The sequence below is a fragment of the Mizuhopecten yessoensis genome, unplaced genomic scaffold (genome assembly GCF_002113885.1).
Source record: "Mizuhopecten yessoensis strain PY_sf001 unplaced genomic scaffold, ASM211388v2 scaffold2329, whole genome shotgun sequence".
NCBI classification, from domain to species: domain Eukaryota; kingdom Metazoa; phylum Mollusca; class Bivalvia; order Pectinida; family Pectinidae; genus Mizuhopecten; species Mizuhopecten yessoensis.
In genome coordinates, this window is record NW_018404492.1 from 1,234,118 (window position 1) to 1,255,509 (window position 21,392).

At 33.5% G+C, this 21,392-nt stretch overlaps 1 protein-coding gene across 2 annotated transcripts; it reads left to right on the plus strand.

Moving 5' to 3' along the window:
* The first annotated feature begins 10,568 nt into the window (after positions 1 to 10,568).
* On the plus strand, positions 10,569 to 21,168 carry LOC110445532 (SKI family transcriptional corepressor 1-like). 2 transcript variants are annotated; one of them, XM_021490195.1, is made up of 9 exons: positions 10,569 to 10,916; positions 15,439 to 16,965; positions 17,174 to 17,198; positions 17,463 to 17,543; positions 18,478 to 18,537; positions 18,990 to 19,064; positions 19,718 to 19,792; positions 20,032 to 20,097; positions 20,661 to 21,168. In XM_021490195.1, the coding sequence occupies exons 1-9, from the start codon at positions 10,902 to 10,904 to the stop codon at positions 20,756 to 20,758; spliced, it is 2,022 nt and encodes a 673-aa protein (XP_021345870.1). In that variant the 5' UTR covers positions 10,569 to 10,901; the 3' UTR covers positions 20,759 to 21,168. The 2 variants fall into 2 exon arrangements, with proteins under 2 accessions (XP_021345870.1, XP_021345871.1); XM_021490196.1 differs by having other exon boundaries at positions 18,993 to 19,064.
* Positions 21,169 to 21,392: the final 224 nt, after the last annotated feature.

The window sequence follows — 21,392 nt, forward strand, 5'->3', positions numbered from 1 at the left end:
ATCGTTACACTGCTCCGTCTCACTGAACATTGACTATGAATATTTGATCACAATGTATTTGTCTCTTAACCTCCACATCACATATACTTCAATAGTCGACACTCCATGTTAATTGTCGGGTATAATTACCCTCCTTTACTACCGTTATCGCTGTGATAACAAGGTAAAAGCTAATTGTGATAAGTTTATGGTTACACTGGGTATACTTTTATTTTCAATTACATATACCAATTTAATTTCGTTTACATTTAACTCCCAATTGCATTTAACAATTGCTACCTATTTGGGATTTGTTCATATTTGCTTTGTATGATGAGTGTGAAGGTGGATGGATTGTACAGGTAAAACAGCATTTTAAATGTGTTCTGCTTTAACTCACAGGTACTCGTGTGTGTACCCTGACATCCTTACGATTTTTAACAATGCTTGTGATATTAATTGCCTCTTACATAGTTGAACGTAGGATATTTCCGTTAATAATATTTAGGAATATCTGTAATCATATAACGTAGACCTACGACGTTTTCTAATACAAAATTCTGTTATCTATACTTTAGCAGTTATTTTTCATCTAAACAGCTGCCATTATTGTCTAGCCAATATCTTAAATTGTCTCTGAAAATAAATACACAACATAAGCAATACTCAAGAACAAAATCCGGTCACCGGGCCGATATACGGAGACACAAAGAGCACTTGAGAGACACTAAGACAAACAAACAAACCGGCATGAGCCAACACACAAAATAGGGGCCAAATCGAGTGCTCCAAAAAGTGTTTCTTTCTTCACATGTGACACCTTTCGGTCAAATATCTGTGTCGAATCCCTTCCAAGCGTTTTCAACATGTTACGTTTACTTATCAATATTTTTCATACAGATGTTTCTGCTTTCTGTTAACGATAAAGGCTACGTTAAGTGACGAAACAAGGGGGCAAATTTGGAATCCCTAGTAAAAAGAAATGCTACATGAATCGATTAGTTTTCTGTTAACATCAACTGAACATAATAACGGGGGTTATCTTACCATAAATATACGTTTCATTTTAAATGATACTTGGTGTCTTAATGAGAAGGTTGACCCATTAAATAAGTATATGTTATGTAGCAGGAACTCGTTCATGATAACATCGTTTAGATGTATGTGTTAATATAATGAATAGGCAGTTCTACACCGTTTTGATGTCTCTATTAATATATTACATAGGAGGGACAAGAAAACACAGTGAACATGTTTTTATCAATATGATAAATACAAGGTACAACATATTTGCGATGTCTGTACTTAAATAACACATAGGAGGTACAAAACTGTTTCGATGTTTCAATTTATATAAAACATTGAAGGTACAACACCCTTAACATATATCATCTCTTGTACTATTTCACATAGGAGGTACAGCACTGTTAGGATGTCTCTACTAATATAATACATTACAACGCCGTTTATATGTCTTTATTAAGGTAATACATAATCTTTTCAGGTACACCACCGTTAACATTTTTTATTTTTCATATATTACATAAAAGGTACAATACCGTTAAGATGCTACAAGACAACACCGTGAATATGTCTATTCTAATATACATATAAAGTACAACGTCGATAAGATGTCCTCACTAATGCATCATATAGAAAGAACAGATGCAAGAAATCACCGTTAAGATATATTAACTAATATATAATTCTGCATATATAGGAGGTACAATACCGTTAAAATGTTTTTACAAATGTATTTCAGAGGCTACAGGGATATTTTTTATGATTTAAAATTAGTTTACTGGTTGAAAGTATATTATCTGAATATTGAATTGATGAAATGAATTAGAAAGTTTTAATTTTATTGAGGCTTTGTTACGAAACGTCCGGGAAGAGCCTCATCAAACTCTTTTATGTATTAGTATGGATTATGAAAAGTTTATTGCTACATAACCAGTGAGTGTTTCTATGTGACGTTGCGATGACTAGTACGATATGTACTCATCTGAAGTATTGGACCGATAGAGACATCTGTTAGAGCGGTAGATAAAAGAAGACATTTGGATATGCCACAGTGGGCCAGTTCTAAATCGAGATAAGGGGGCTCATAGACTCTCATACATCGATGTCCAAGTATTAAACAAAGCGTAGCTGACTCGAGTCATTTTGGTACATATATAACAACTATTGTACATACGCGTACAGCGTAACCGAATCGACATCGATTTGTGGACAACTCGTACACATTTTACACCTTTGTTGCATACGCTCCACTGGTTATTTGTCTGATGAAGGTGGCAGGGTACATACCGTAATAGTCGTCGAAACGTCACATAACACTTATTGGTTGTATAACAAGAAACCTTTCATAAACTCTTTTATGACTTGGAAACAAATTTTATATAATTTGAACCACATGTCAGTTGATAGATGCTTAGCGGTGCCATTTGAATATAATTCAAAACTTACTTATTCACTTGAACACTATTACTTGATTTGTGTTTTTCTTCAAGATGTTTGGCCAAGGAAATTCCTATCAAATTGCTTTCGTTCTACATATATATAAAATTATATGTGTTCACACATTTCTGGGTTATTTCGTACTCCTTTTGATATATCATAGCTTCATTATTATTTTCCCGCAGTTATTAGATCTAGGGAAGTCTTTTAAGATATTACTCAATGGTATTTGAAGTGCACCATGATTAACTCGATGATACAGACACACCTATTGCGGGCACTTCACTATTTTACACGCTATATCTAGATTATGACAACCCCATAAAAACACATATTTTATGACACGCTGATATTCTCAGAGATGCTGTTCATTTCCCTATATTTTATTTAGAATTGTAAATAAGGGAGAGTTAGGCCAATTATATTTTGCAAAATCAATTTCCTCACGGCTAGCGTGAAATCGTGATGGTACTCCAAGCAAGTTCCCGGAAGGATGTCTCCCTTCAGGCCTTCCTTCGTCTTCCGACCATTGTCATATCCTTGTTACGCCGGAGCGGTAATCGCCGCTGATTTTACGTCAAGCATTCAGGACTGCCGGAGACTTCTACACCTCAACATATGGGATCAGCTTCAAACGCTATTCAAAACAACAATTTATTCCCCGCTTCCTCCATCATTCTGGTATAATTGAGCATAATTACAGACTTTCTATAATACCACAATTTTGGTATTTCCGAGATTTCCACTAAGAGGGTATGAGCTCAAATTAATCCAAGCAATTGAAATTCCCTGTCATCACAGTCACCGCAAACCGAAATGATTGCTGTTTCGAGAATGTATCACCTCGTTAGCACAGCAGGGTTGTTTGTCACGATAACATAGTCAGATCTGTTACGAATTTCTGTTTGCTACTGATCTTAAAGAAAAGACAACATATTTCAAATACTTTTTTCCATGTTTCATATGTCGAAAGTTCATAGCGATGACGTTAATATCTTACCCGAATAAAACTTTGATTTGCAGAAGTTATCGTTTATGGAGATAAAACATGTAGTCATAAAAAAGACGCAATTAAAAGAAAAGCATCTCAGGACGTTTTACATGTTCAAACCTCGCCATCACCAACTTTGAAAAACATTTAAAAAAAACAACAACCCTGGAAATATAAAATTTGGGGCACCATGTCATCAGCGATGCTGGCTGAACACATATCAACCATCACATAACACAACATACCTGCTAATATCACATGTTCGACGTTCATAAACACTTGTATCGGTTCACAGAAGTAAAAGCTAAATAGAGAAAGCTTTAATTCGGTAAATGTTGTCTCAAATCAATATATTATATGTTAATGTTCTCTTTGTCAAATCAGTTCCACGTCAACACATTGCTTGCGCGGTTTTGCAATAATTAACGATATCCGTAAAAGACTTGTAATAATTAATGAAATCTTACTAGATTTGTAATGATAAATCTTTTATTATCTTGCTATATTTCTCATAATTAACGATATCTTGTTACATATATCATAATTAACGATACATTGCTACATTAAAAATAAATAACGATATCTTGCTATATATCTAATAATTAACAATATCTTGCTATATCTATACATGTAATAAGTAACGATTTCTTGCTATATATCTAATAATTATACTTGTAATAAGTAACGATATCTTGGTATATTTCTTATAACTAACGATATCTTGTTAAGTATCTAATAATCAACGATACATAATTCGATTTGTAATATTTAACAATAACTTATTAGATTTGTTATTATGAACGATATCTGATTTGGACTTATAACTTGATTTGTAATAATTAATGATTTTCTAAATGTATTCGTAACATCTAACGATATCTGACTGGATTTATAATATTTAATGATAATCTAAATGATTATATAATATTTAAGGATTTTCTCACTGAATTTTTATCATTTAGTAATAATCTAACTGGATTTATAACAGTTAACGATCACCTAGTGGGATTGGTAATATTTAACAAGTATCTAACTGGGTTTGTAACAATTTACGATATTCAACTGGATTTGTTATAATTAATAATTGTCTAATTGGATTGGTAAAATAAGATATTCATAACCAGAACTATGATATGATTCAAGTAACTTTATATTGCATTTAAATAACTCACTATAGTATGAAGAACAACACTCATTCGATCATTTTCGTTTTCAAGCAGAAATATCCAGGGTGAAACATTCTACCTACTACTTTTCACCATAGTGACATGCCGCCTTTGTGTGGCCGTTATGATTCCTGTATTTCCTGGTCTACTGTTAGACACAGGTACGTATGTTTATGTTATATAACTTAATTTATATAAATTTTGTGAACCTTTTTTGGTCTGTCCATAAATTCTCATATTAATTGATACTATTGTTACATGAGACCAAACGACTCAGATTTTGTTTATAGTTATACTGGGCTAAGTGGGTACACATTTCAAAACAACATATTGAAAGGTACCAAGCTGGGCCAACAGTGTTGACCTGTTTGTATATAAATCATGTTCACATATTTGGATACATTGTTTCGGGGCCTAATGCTACAAAATTGGTTGTGAATTAATTTCTTTGCCATAAATTTCAATGTTTAGATATGATGCTACAAGGCTTCAAGCTACACAGACTTTGTGAATCTGTCAAGTCCCATGCTCGTGGACACGTCTCAGTTGCTCATGCATTCTTTATAGCCCTGTGACACACGCCTCCAAGCACTATGGAGAGTAATGCTATTCTAACGGTACAGTAATTACCAGTATCAGTTAATATTTAAGAGATAAACACATTTCACTTCTGGTCATTCAGGTGTGCGAGCAAGCCATCCAGCGGCGACATTTTCATTTGTTAGACAACGCCACGGTATAGCGCATCACAATGGCGGGACACACGACAAACCCAACCGTGACAACGTTAGGCCAAAATGAAACTTTTGTCTTCACCAAAATATGTACATATGTAAAATATTTGAGAAGAAAATACAACGAGTAATAAATAATTCCTTAAAAACTTATGAAATTTGAACAATGTACCAAAACTTTTAGTAAACAATTACTTAAACATGAATGGTTAGTTAGTGTGAGGAACAGACAGGACTGTCATGTTGTACTGTGGAGCGGAACACCCGAACAAACATGTAGCTAGAGGCAAGATGGTGTATAATGATGTGAAACACGGATCGGATTTCTGTTATTAAACATAATAAAAACTGTATGCTCGCACGCGAATCCTTAAGGTATTATAACATTATCAATTTTATCTGGATTTGTCAAACAATAATTGGAAAATGCGGAAAGTATCCATTATTACACAGCGTTACTAACAAGAGGAGAAGTGATTTTGAAATCTTCTAATTGACATGTACTTTAATTCGATGACATATAATCTACTCTCAGCACTCATAGATATGTATCCATAATGCTCACACAGTTGATCATCAAAGGAAATGTGACTAAAAACAAAAACAAAGTATCACTGTAAAAACGAACATTGCTTTTCAGGGAACCATGACCATATAAGGATCATGTAAATCGCTATTGTCTGTGAAAGGAACCGGTATATGAGCTCAGATAATTCACTGATGTGTCTTCAATTTAGTAATTCAAAACACAGATTAAAATATACAACACAAATAATGTATCATATATTTTAGTTTTTTTCCCCACATTATTTTGTGTTTTAATCTTATTATGAATGGCATTAGGCAGAGAAAAGTAAAAGTAATGCTTGTGACGGTATTTAGTGACATCTTCGTGATATTGTTTGAATTAAAGTTAAACATTATTTTATGACCTGAATCCATAACAAATATTTCTAAATCAAGAAAATATTTCGTTTTTCTTTCTTTCCATATTTTTTTTCTATTTTTACCTTTATTGAAATCTAACATAAATTTTAATATTTTAATAAATAATATCACAGTGTTGGCTACTTCAATAGACAGGTTTTTACACGGAAGTGAAATATGCTAAGGTGAAACCAATATAAAGCGACCTAGGATCTATTGTTGTGTGCCAGACAAAACGTAATATCCTGCAATATTCGTCTAATGATGGCTAATTCATATAGAAAATACACAGATTACGGCTGTCTTTTCTGGATATAGCCGGTGACATTTAGAAGACTTCCACCCAAGTGGGGTTAGAACAAAATACCGCAAAATAACCAATAGCAGGCCAGATGGAAAATCCTGCTTCAATTCACCCGTGTTCCGGAAAACAGAATTTCCCTTTCTTGATTAATTCAACTGTCATATGTCTAATCTGGCTGTCATTGCGCCTGAGCTACTTTTGTAAAGACATTCTCTTTATTAAGAATAGACAAATTTAATACATTATGTCCCATCGACATATCGTTAAAAGCTTGACTGAATGGAAACAGGTTTTCCAACAAAACCGGCTTTTGACCCACTTATACAGGTTTACCTGTGCAGCTATTCAGCGAAGAAAATCCTCTTAGCGTCAGGGTATAACTGATGATAGGGAAAGATTCTGTGAAGGTTTCGCGGTAACAATAACAACAGCAATTAAAACATATTGGTTATTTAAGAAAAGACGATTAAAGCCAGAACACCATCATCTTGATTGATATATCGGTGCAAATGGACACGAATAACAATCCTCGATTTAGGCAGGGTTCAGTGGGTGTGTTGTGTAAGGGCACAAGTATTGTCAGTCCAAATACGCATCCTTAGATTTAGTCTCGGAACGAGAATTAGTCATCTATCAAAGAAATTCTTTGGCATTTATAAATGATTTTTTCCTTTAATAATTTTCCATAATATTACTAATTGAACATAGTTTGATAATTGTGGAATCAAAGTTCATAGGCAGCTTAATATATCAATAATATTTCCTCATCATGTAAAATATAGATGGAATCATTGGGGTCTCAGAAAATAGAAATGTCTTGCCTTTGATCAAATGAGTACTTTTGTCCTTTGTTATAAATATTACGAACAATAGTTTTATTACAAATGTTGATTAATCAAATTAATGTGTCGGACATGATGAAAATTGAAACTCTCGCATTCATGATATATCCATGTATCTATTCTATTGAACTTACATGTAGTGTCCTACAGACGCATACTTAATGGGAACTACGTTATCTTTGAGTATATATTCATTTTGAGTCTAAAAATCTGTGTCGAAGGTCAAATCAAAAGATTATACTCATTTTGTTCTGTGAATTAGGACAATTCCTGGTGTTTTCATCTTTTCCTTTAGTTTTTGTGTAGCGTTTTGTTTTTGTAATTGTGTGTCGACTGTGTTATTACACCAACAAAACACCCACACATTTCGTAATTAAGATTGGCTTTCAACTGATACTATTCATATTAAGACATATGAGAATTATTTACAACTTTGAAAAATATATGAAAATAAAGGCAACATTGAGGCATGCCTTTATGCCAAAAACATTAACCTCCCTTTAAAAAATCTCATTTAATTAAAACATTGCATTTTAATTAATATGTATTCTGTGTTAAAACAACTGTTAATCTCATTGAATGTATCGATTTAAATTTCATATACAAAATGTATATATAACTGTTTAAAATTATAATGATAGTATAATGCAGGGTTTCGCGATGAGCATTCCCGCTCATCCGGCCTAAAACGGTAAACAAAACCGATTGCTCACGAAGATAAATAATTATAACTGGTTTAACAGGTGTGGAATATTTGGTTTGAGCGGCTAGTCAAAGGCGGGTGAGGTGTACAGGTAAAAAAGCGAGCGCGTTACGCGTGTGTGATTTCCATTTATCTGCAGCAGCCAGTATTCGAGTGCCTCATGTTAACAGAACATATTGGTAAGCGTGTCATGACAATGAATTACTTTGTAGAATTCTACCATTAAAAATCATAAAATATGCAAAACTTATTTTCCCGCCAAAGAAAGAAATACAGGAAAAATTGTCTTGAAAGGGAATAATTACTGGAAACCAAAAAGTGAACATGAAAATGTGTCTTTGAAAACAGACAAATTATTCATGAATTCTAGCAAATGGCAGAATTAAACTGAAATTGTTGTTTTTATGAGAGTTTTCAGCTCATTTATAGATCGCGCCATTTCCTTAACAAAACTGTTATGCGTATTTATGATAGAAAAGAGAAATGCTGATTATCTGCATGTATAACCCAACTTTTGGCAAATACATACATAAAACTCTGTGATTTCGCTCCTGATCGATCTGCTTATATACACGATTATCATGAAATATATACCCTTCACCATACAAAGACAAACTTACAGATGTATGGGATATTGAGGTTACCATATTGCACTAACATTTCCATAGAGCATTTATTTCGCTACTTAATGTTATAAGTATGATCAGTGCATTTGCCTTAAAAGATGACCCGGTGAACGAAATAAAAATAAAATGCTATGCATCCTTAACTGAAGTGGTACGCAGTTAAAAACTTAAATACATTTGTACGCTTGATGAATTTATAAATCAATCTTTTATATTAATATCATGATGTTACTATGCCGTAGCCCAATACTCGTTTTGTGTATTGTATTATCAAGTTTAACGATAAACGTGACTAGGAAAGCGATCAGCATTGTACTTTGTACAGTACATTGTAGATATCAAAGTTATGTTACAATAAACAATCGATAATGTGGTTTCCTGTATATTATAATGCTGCATTCAGACGTACATCTCGTGAAACATTCATCAATAGCAAAACAGCTGATGATTTATGGTTTGGGGTAAACCAATCTTATATATTATTTTCGCCCATAGTAATTGCTATATAAATATTATTAGTGTTAGATATTGTTTTGTTAACGAAAAGAAAAATTACCGCATAATTAATTACTCTTTTCTGCGGATACCAATGTTGAACAGACTAGGATTACAGTGAACCCAATTGATATTCCACAGCAGTCAGAACCAGCAGTCAGTTTAATTATCATGGAATGTTTGTTTTTTCTTCATTCGAGACGAGACCATGGCGACAGGGCGCTGTTTGTTGTAGCAATAACGAATTGAATGCTTGGCAATACACATGAAATTGACATATATAGAAATATGTTTCTTTCTATTAACAGCATGCGAGGTTTACCGTACAATGTTTAGTATTGATGTGTATATGTACAACAAGGTGAACACTACAAAGTACACTGCTACAGAGTAGCACATTAACTAGATACATATATGGTATTACATTTTCTCTTGATACGAATAACGTTACAAATTATATCATTCAGAAGTCCATTGAAAAAACATCCAGAAACGTTATTTGATACAAATTCCTATTAATATATTTTAAAATGTCTGTATGACATTCTTATTGTCATTTTACCACAGCAATACCCAGAACGTTGTTAAACTTCTTAAGATATGGGCAATCGTGTAATGTCATTTGATTTTCTCGGAATAAGCCTACATCTACACATAATTTAAAACATCTCTAATATCTACGAATGAACTCTTTACAGTGATCAACTGTATCTCGTAAATACTATAAAGTTGTTTTATTCAATAAGTATTTGACTTGAAGTTTACTGCCAACACTTTAATTTGAGTACAACTGTCTTATGCAGAATTCGTAACGAATATCGCTTTTGCTTTAGTTGCTTTAGTTGCTTTTAGTTGCTTTAGTTACTCTGCAAAATACTTCCATGAATGTGAGCACCTCGATATCGTATACCTGACAGTGCATAATAAAGGCAGAACTTTATTGATTTGCATTGTTATTTAACAAAATGATTGCTTGTAAAATGTTTTAAATTCCGAATGGAATTCAAGGTATGTTTGTCTGTCGAGCTATTTAATGCAGTTGACTTACGTTTAAACTGTAAAACTGAAACCTTTTGATTTTCAATCATGTCAACATACAAATTGAATTACAATAGGGATCTGAATACAGTATGGACGATGACAGAGCGGCCGCGTTTGCTGTCAGTCTAGTGTAGTCGCGCATCAGTGGTTCACAGTAGCAATTTGTCGCGGTGAATAGACCAATGAGATAGCTCCTTGTATCTTGGATCAATTTTAACACGCCTCTCGTGCCGCATCTCACCTCGCTTCCTCCAACAATCATACAATTTTTCATTGCTCGTTGAATATTACAATGCATAATTTTCTAAAGAGGACTCCAAATAAACAGAGCTGTGCGTCTGCCATATGCCAGAATTAAAGTGTTCATCATTAATTGTACCTTGGTGTCAACACATATATGTGACAGTTATGCTAAATGGAGCGTCATTGTCACAACGCTAACGATAGGATCAGCATCAGATACAGTGCCGGGCTTCACCGTTAAGTGTTGGGTGTGGACTTCTCTCATCACCGTTACCGAAGATGCCACGTTTGATTTGAGATTCCGAAAAGAAAAGAAACTTTATCTTCAAAAGATTTATAGACTTGAAAGACTGGCATGATCTTGACTCTGTGAATACATTTTTTCGAATTATGGTCACAATCATGGTAAGTAATAACGCTGTCACATATATTAGTATTGATTGTCATAATCATTGTTAGTAACAATTACAGTTGTTGATATTTATTGTCCTGTATCAATAAGCTATCACATTGATCTATCCTGTTTCGGATTTCCTCTGGTTTGTTCCTCACCATTTTTGATTGATTTTGACAGTATTTCATTTAGTTATAAATGCGCGTGATGGTCGGCAAAACACACGCTCAAGACAAGTACTATCGTTATGTAAGCAGGGACATTATTCTACTATTTGTCTGATAATGATTGATGAATGTACCAGATCCTGAACTTAAATATAAAAATTATTTTGTGTTAGAGTAAATTAAAGAGGTGTAGAGGCTTCATCAAATTGTTATCAGTTAATACAGTCCGTACGTTGTATTACAAGTTGTTGTCACATGTGTAAAACACACGGTTGATTCTTTTGTTAATACATGTATTTAGCTTTTCATTGTAAAGTTATTATTAGAGTTGTCATTTTATATTAAATTATTCCTGAATAACATACCGACAAAACAAATAAGCAATTTGCTAAAAATACGGATTTTTTTCATTGTCTTTTTTTAATAAATTAATAAGGTACAGTTTAAGCATATATAAAAGGAGTTATTAACAGTGAAACGATGCATCAATTTTCATCATAATTAATAAAAAATATCAATATAATCATATGATCATTTCGTCCCTTTGTATGTAGATACTCCCGTAATATTCTACAGATGCAAGCATGTCAATATGATAATGTCATAGCATTACGGTCTTACTATAAGTGATAAATTACTAACACAGAAAGCGTTGTGTTAAATGTCACTCTTCATATCAAGTATAAAAATTGTCATCACAAATCAATTATAGATTCAGGAAAAAGCCTCACTGTCAAACATTGTATCTGTTTCATGTTTTTTTTTTTAAAGTAATGGTTACAATATCGAAATTAAATATAAATCATCCTGGTATTCGCACCGTTGCAGAATTTGTATGAAAATGACAATCATTTAAAATTAATTTTGTTCTTCAATATGTTTACTGCAGTTAGGAATTTACCATATTTTCAATATGTATTGTGATACTGATGGTGAGAATAAATCGGTTAACTAGAACACAGCTTTGATCGATACATTAATATTGGATTTGTTTCCCGGAAATTATTTCAATTGTTGTTGAAATACTGCATTGTTAACCTACAGTAGTACTACACAACTTACTATATTAGTACAATATCTTTACATGGTGTTTAATGTTATGCTTATCATACGAGGATTGGTTTCAGATCCATATCATACTATATAGAACATCCATTGCGTTAATTTATCAAGTAATTAATGCTTTTATGATTTTTAGTGCTTTACAAACATAATTGTTATATTTATATGGTGCTTTGTTATGCTTTTATTAAATATGTATCGCTAACATAGTTTTGCAATCAATATGACACATAGAAAAATATTTCTATTTAGTGCACATATTACGTTTCATTTTCAATAAATAGTTACTTTATCGGAATATTAATATGGCTTTCGTTAGGAATATATGATGACATTTTTTTCAACTTGAATTATTTGGCCATCTGCACTGTTGATAAGTTTTTAATTATCGCAATCTGCGTTTATTTAAGTTTATATTGTTTGTTTGTTTGCTTTTTAATAGGCGTGAAAACTGTGTATCCGGTGCATTAGAAATAATGTTGTTATGTTTTTTACTATGCATTTATAAGTAATAATATACATATATAAATATTAAAAACTTACAACCGGTGTCCGGAAAAAGTAATACATATATTCGTTTATTTTTAAAAATATTTATGCTCCTCTAGAAGACGTTTGATTATTTTAGCAAATCGTTATTCTGTATAAAATTGTCATAATGACTTGAGGCAATTATTTGGTCAGAAATAATAATGGATAACATTTAGATAAAGAAAGCACAGACTATTACCTATCCGAATAAGTATCCACGTATCTAAGCAACCTATGATACGTATGATCAATAGAGAACGTTAACAGCGCGAGCGTATGTGAAGCGATCATAAGCTTTACTGTTATGCATTTTTTATTATAAGTTTTTTTTAAGAGATAATGCAACATCAGTCCATCCGTAATATTGCACCCGCATTGAACACGCTGTTTATTAAAAACAATCATCGGTTTATTGTCTTATGCATTGATCTGTAAACTCTGTTTCACCGTATGCTTTATTATAGTTTACATTTAATTATATTTTTTTAATGCAATTGCACAATAATGATATCATGCCGGTCGTCTTTTGACGCGATATGAATACATCGGTGAACCAGGTACGACTTTCTATAGAAAATTATCTCAATTATTAGAGGAGTCGTTTTTGTTTATGACTCCCATGAAACTTGATGTCAAAGGATACAACTTTCAATTTATTTTGAGATTCAGTAGATGAAAATTGCTTTTGAGCATCTGATATTACATGCAAAACTGCCATAACCGTTAATTAACTATTGGTCTGAATTAACCTGTTGCATTTTTTTCTGAAGACAAATAAATTGAAAAATTACCACATCATCCTCTATCTGCATCAGAAAAGTCACGATACATACATAAATAATCGTAGTTTGATTATCTGATAACGGAGACGTTTGAAAGACATTACTATTATAACGTATGCAGAATATTCAACAAATGACACTGTCGGTGCGAGATATCCACTGACCGTCAAATATCTAGCGACACGCAAGAATCGTTTCATGTATCAATACCAATTGAAATTCCTCATAGAGACTCAGCCGTTCTCAGTGATTAAGCTCATCTCAGAGAACATATTGTTGAGGATACACAAGAAGGTTTCTTGGGAGCTAAAGAAGAGAAGCACACGTTAATTGGTAGTTGCTGTGACATATGGATAGTTAACCGATGCTTTCATACCGTGACACAGGTAAATGGCGGTATGCTATTACAATGTTTGATGAACTTTTGGTTATTGTCTATCTTTCTTAATACTGACAGAAAAGGCTTGACTTTCTCCTATAAGATGAACTAGACCATATGTCTGGAAAATGGAGTTGATTAAGTTTAGAAAATCAGTCGGAGATTCACAGGTTTCCTTTTCATTAAATACACCGCGCGCAAATATTGTATTCAAATCATCATAAATCAGCAGTATTAGAGGTGTGCGTCCGTTGTTATTAATATGGAAGCAATATCAATCTTTATTCATACTAGTCATCACCGTTTTCTTTGTTAATAAAATCTAATACCATCCAAAAGATCTCCAATTTCAACATCAACTCTACCGTTATTTGTCGGAAGTCATTTACCGCCGCAGGATCATATAGCGCGCACTCATATCAGTAAAATATCGATTAAAGATTCAAACAAATCATTCCCCTACTAACCGAGAATACAGTTCCGTATCCGTACGCTCCCTCTATTAGTAACACATCGCGTTCCCGTACTTCCTATGTCGGACATTTATCTACTGACAATTACGTGTTGTATATTCCAAATAATTGTTTTAAAAACGCCTCTTTTCAAAATATACCTTAACACTTTTGTCTTCGTTCCAGTTTTTGGTTTTGCAAACGTTTATATTAGACAATTTAATTTGTCATATTTGCGTTATATTTTATCAACTGACAATTTAATAGTTGAATATTTTATTGTTACTTTTTCGCAATAATGTCACTTTGAAGACATGTGAAGTAATTATAGTATGCGAAAAATAATATGACTCCAACGTGTCGCCTATGAGGTCGACTATGTTGTTGAACTTATCACACAATAAGTGTTCTTTGGTACCAATATGAATTATAATTTTAAATTCAATACAATGTCATAAAAGATGTGATCTAACATTTAGTCTGAAGGATGAAAACCACAAACAGCTGAAAGGAAATAAATAAATGTGTATAAATGTCGATTCTTCAATAAGCTGCTCTTTGATAATCAGTCACCAGAAGGGGAATGTGGTCATTGTACTATAAACTTGAATTCCTTATGGTTTCCCACATTTAAAAAATAGAAATGATAATATATATATTGCACGTTAAAAGCCATTATTAATATAATATAAAAGGAAAACCAACTAAAGAAGTATTGGTACATAACGTTATCTTTTATCGTATAATCACCATATGTTTCATGTCAACATGATCATATATCATTCCTTAATTTCATACATATCACATGTAAGCTAGTATCGAAACTATTTACACCATAACTTCAATCTAATTAAATCATTTGTGATTCAATTGTTAGTACCGTTCGGTATAACGATCGTTATTATCACACTCAGAAAGGATGTACTTCATGTTACATACAGTTTATAAATAAGAAAAAATATTTTTACATAGACATTTACAAGTATAGTACTTTAAATGACGTTTAGTTAAATCAAATATTAATTTCGTTTACTGTCTAAACATGACCCACACAAATGAAATAAGGGTGAATTAAAATTCAGTCTTGCATTTTTTTCACTTGAGATCCGGAGCACCCAGTAGTGTAGGCACATTGCATCTCTAACTGTTATGTATTTCAGAACGAATCTAGCAGAGACGGATCACCACTAAATTCAGACGACATGATCAGCAATACAAAAATGGACAAGGACCATATTGATATGTCTTCCATCCTCCCCGAGGTAATGGCACGGACACATATGCGGTTATCAAACGGGACATATGTCCGTCAAAATCACGTGGGCAGTGTTATTCTACAGGGTGTCCCGATTGTCTCCCTTTTCATTGACCAAAAAGAAAGACTTTGTCTTGCGCAGATAAGTAACACGCTTCTGAAGAATTACAGTTACAATGAGATACACAACAGGCGGGTTGCGTTGGGCATCACTTGTGTTCAGTGTACTCCCGTGCAACTGGAAATCCTAAGAAGGGCAGGGGCCATGCCAATATCTTCACGACGATGTGGCATGATCACACTAAGAGAGGCCGAACGGCTGGTTAAATCCTTCTTAGAGGACAATTCGCCCCCGAAGTTACCAGACAATTTTCGTTTTGACGTAAAGCATGAGTGTGGTTGGGGTTGCACTGGTCAGTTTGAGCCATCACGATACAACAGCTCAAGAGCAAAATGCATAAAGTGTACCGTTTGTAATGCATACTTTTCCCCGAACAAGTTCATATTTCATTTCCATCGTACGGCCGAATCTAAATATAGTCATCCTGATGCCGCTAACTTTAATTCCTGGAGACGTCATCTGAAGCTATGCGATGCATCTGAAAAGGACGACACAACCTGCGCCTGGGAGGATGTTAAAGCTATGTTTAATGGTGGAAACCGGAAGCGAATCATGTCGAGTAGTCATGGAAGCACGAGCCGCGTCCTGCCCTCAAAGGCAGAACCGTCAGAGAAGAAAAGTCGACTAAGACTTGGAGAATGTGTGGTGAACAAACCAATGTATCCGTCCCCTTATTCTCCCTTCCCTCTTCTGTCATTGCCGGGAAAACCATACCAGTTTGGCCAACTCAACCATTCACCTCCTTTTAGCCTGGGTCTACCATTCAATAAAGAAAGCAGTATTGACAGCACGAAGGCTGCATCCTTACAGAGTGCATCATGGGGTATCCATGGTGTTCTACCAACTTATAACATGTTGTGGAACACGCAGATGGGTGCCCATCACCGCAATGGTATCAGGGGGACCATGTATCCTTTTAAGGAAACTCACAATCAGGACACTGTTGATATGTTTGAGAACGGCAACGACAATGAATTATCCTCTCCAGATCACAGTCCTTCATATAACAATTCGGACGGGGAGAGGTTCTCTGCTTTCAGGTTAGTGAAAAAGTCTGATGATCAAATTGACAGTGCTAGAAATAGTGATAGGGACGATGAGGATTCGGAAGGAGAAATTGATATCACTGATGAGGGTAGGGATGACGACAAAGAAGAGGCAGATGCTATTTTACACCAGGAAACTAGCAGTGAGGACGAAAAAAATGACAATTTTCCAAGCCCTGCCGGATCTGGGTACAGTGAGAGAGACTGTCGTCTGATGTGCTCGCCGAAATGTACGGATACCAAAGAACCAACGGAGGACATGATGGTATGAAGTTTATGTGTTGTTAATGTTGGTGACAAAAAAGTCGACATCTTTGCTATTTTTCATGTCCAGTATTTGGCGTTTTAGTTAATGCATTATAACTTGGTGGTAGATACTTTAACGATCCAATATGATATTTCATTGATTAAGTTACAAGACTCAGAAATTAGCTTTCGAATGCTTCTAATATGACATTTATATTTTATTCCAGGAAAAGCAAGAAACCTCCAATGAAGGTAAGTTATGTTTTCGAAATTCACATGTCTTCAAATTCTCATCACATGAAAAAATATTATGAGATATAACCAAATGTACTATTTGTAAATTGTAGTTTGAAAAGTAGTCAAATAAATCACCGTTGTTAATCCATATCTCAATACAGTTCTGTTTGGTATCGTCAATATTGAAATTAAAATAGATTAGTCATAAAAATAAATTAACACAAATTTGATAGAATTGCATCAAATATATCGTACAATGAATTCGTCAATTGTTTGCAGATGATAATACAACAAAGACATTGAATCCGTATTGCGAGAATCGTGACGAATCGGCATCAGAGACAGAAATTGGCTGTAACGGTAAATAATTTTCTTAAAAATACTCGGCCTCTCTTTTCCATTTGAAAAAAATATTCTAAGGTAAATAGTAATTATGAGACAAAAAAATTAATGAATATTTAGGTTTGAATTCATGTTCCTTTCGGCTTAACCTTGTAATATCAATAAATTTGCAACAATGAGGTATGACAATACGTGTAGTTTCTCCATATAGTTCAGTTTTGTTTAAATCATCAACTTATTGTATATTTGATTCGGCTCATCCGCTACAATCGATGACCACATTCTGCGAACTTTAAATTGTGATGCCTATCAGTAATCTAATAACCCATCTCTTAATTTAGTCTACGAACGCTATTTAATCATGCGCCATGATTATGTATTAATGAAGAAGACCTATTTATGACGAACTGAAGGGAACAATCACCGCTGTGGTCATTTATCTATCAATATATTATTCAATAACCACGAACTCTAATATAACCTGGCTGGGTGAAACGGTCATCCGATGCTTAGGGAACGATTTAGACATTAAACTGTCCACATTTTCGTATTGATTCGAGACGTTTACTAAATACAATCACGATCACATTTCGTTGTATCATTTCTCTATGTCTTGGTCAATCAGTCCTGTTAATCATATATTAGCATCAAGGTAATTACTAGTAACCGTACGGTCGCTATATTCGTCATGCTAACGAAGACACATATGATCTATGCGTAATATTTTTAAATAATGTTTAACATTATAATACGGAGCATAAAGCAATCTATCATATCACACATGTCCTTTAACATCAAAGGAACTGTCAACACTCTCCCCAAATATTCTTTGTTCACTGGAGCGTGAAAGTACGTTCCGGTTGTATATCACGCGCTCATTTGACCAGTAAATGATACTTGATTTATAGTCTGTTTTCATGTTTGATTATGAATTACACATTTCATTTTACAGACGGCGAGACCGATGATATAGTGAAGACGACAGCAGCTGACGATGTCAATCTCTCTAAAGGTAAATCGATTTGTCCCCTCAGAGTGAAAATATTGTACCTGTATTTCAATATTCACGAAACGAATACGCCAGATCCGGCTCCTCTTTGTATTGTTAACGACGATTGTCAAGGCGGAAAATTAATGTCATTTAACGTGCATCGAATTGCATTATCTTTGTCTTTGTCAATGGGGAATGTTAATTATGTATAAATATCACCATAGACGTTTTCCCAATATCAATATTTTATACATGTCTTGTTATATGAATTTATTAATTTAAATGTCCATCAAAAGTTAATTGCATATGTTGATTTGTAAAAATCGATAATTACTTAACAGATGTGAAAAGGTTAATTAATCATTACTATTTACAGACAAAAACTTTACTGATGCACATGTCCATATAATATCAGACATCATTATATATACATATTTCTGTTCTAATTAAAATTATGAAAAAATATTTTGTAGAAGAATTGCAACTGAAGCTACGGAAAGAAATCGATACAAGGAAAAAGATAGAAAAAGATATAGAGTTAATGAAAGGTATTTGTTGTTGACTTTATTTGTTCATGATTAATTTAAAAATGACACGACAGACGTGAATATATATATACATATGCAATAGATCAAGTAAAGAAAAAAAACACCCCGATAATGACTATATAACTTCACAAATCCATTGCAGTATCATTTTTTTTCAAATAGATCAGATAATATTTTTTTTTCAATCTGTTCTTGTCCACGTTGATTCTCTCCACTGATGTCATCACACAGAACTATTTAAATGTATATTACTGTAATCCCCACGACAGTAAGTTTTGGGTTAAGCCGTGCGTAACTCGGACGCAAGTTGGGCTAGATAAAGTGATAACTCTTCTACTGTCATTTATCATTTATAAACTAACTATTAACCGTGTATATACATGGCATATTTGTGTTGGACCATAAAATAAAATTGATCTCGCTACAGATTAGAAGTCGTCTTTTTAGGAAAGCCCGATGAATTATCATGTCACAACTGAACCCTATCTATTAACTGCTATACAAGATGGATAAAGATGGTGATAATGACATAAAAACTTAGGTAAAACACGTATTTACAGCGGTGTCAGACAACTGAAGGTGATAATCATATGGAATAAAGTGTCACCAATTCAATGATTGATTTTCACTATTTTCTAATAATTTATTTACAGAAACATTTAAAGGAGAGGTAGACAGAGAACACAGTTACAGAGAGGGGGTAGCACAGCAGCTACAGATAGTGAAAGGTAGGTCAAGCCTCTTCCTTACAGAAACACCAATCTTACTACACGAATAACTTTTAAAGAAAACGTTATTTTTATGAAGATAAGTGCGCATTGTGAGTAATGAATTCTGCAGCTAGAGACAAGGGGTGGCTTTTAGAGAATTGACTTCAAGGTTGACTGTGTTATATAATTTATCTTGGTATCACTTTCTTCCTATATTTATGCTTACCAGTTTAATCGGATGTACTTTATTTCCCCAGATACTCTTACTAATGAGCTTGAGCAGGAACGCCAGGTGCGCTTTTCCTTACAGCAGAAATTGAAAGGTAATACTATATAATAACGAAGTCTGACGAATGTGCAATTACCATTAGCATAATATAATTTGCGTTATGACACATTGAGAATAAAACATACCTAGAGAAGGGACAAGGTCATTGCTAGCATTGACTGTTTCCGTAACTCTTTTTATTCAGTATAGTAATTTACACAAACTGGAGTAAACTAATTGATGCACCATGTGTATACTACGAGGAGAGACCAAAGCCATATATATTAATTATATTAATTATTAATGTATTTTTGATTTTTTTTTTAATAACATAGAAGAAAATGCAAAACGAATTATATGTCTTTGTGCTCGTTTTTGTGCTATGATTAGTCAAAGATACCCATTTAACTTAATTTGTGATTTTAAGCGAATTTTGCGGTTTTGACCATTGGCAGGACAAATGTATACAATATCTTCCAAGTGTGTTATCAGATATGTATGAATGTTTGCAGGATTGACAACATTGGTATTTTCGTTTAAATAATGGAGAAAAAAAATATCAATACAGATATAACATTATCAATCTAGGTACTGATTAGTATCTGTTCTTTATTACAGAGGCCCATGATGCTCTGCACAATTTCTCGTGTAAAATGCTAGCCTCTCGGCAATGTGATGAGTGCACGTTTAAGGAAGGTGAAATTCCACGACAGTGATTGACTAGACGAAAAGACAAAAGCTTTTAACCTAAATACTTGAAGTCATACGATTTCTTAATGTTTCATTTCAATACGTACATATATATGTTTCTTTGTAATGGACAACGTGAAATTCCATCCATTAGCATATCCTGTTGAAAGTATACTGTTTCCATGGTTTCTGTTCGTTCTAATCACGTCCTATTCTTCTAAAGTGCTATCATTAGTAAAATTGCTGCTTTATTTACCATTCTCCAGTCCAGATGTGTGATGTTTTACATGAAGTGCTAGAGGTAGTTCTGAGTATTTATTGTGACACAAAGTGACACTCACTATTGCTTTATCGTCATGTTGACGTCCAGTTGTAAGGTTTTCCTTTTTAGTTCATTGGAACAACTTGTTATAATAAATTTATAAAAGATATCATCTATATTTGTTTGTTTCTTTTCAACGTTCGGTTTTACCTGTTTCAGTTTTACATACCCCTATCTGTGACGTCTTACAGTATGTTGGTTTGTTTGCTGTATGCTACCATAATTGAAGTACAACGTAAGATTACATTTATATTTAATCAATAAAGTACATTCTGGATGCAACTAAAATTATAAAACGATATTTGAAAGCAGTAGGCATATATAGCCACACACACAAA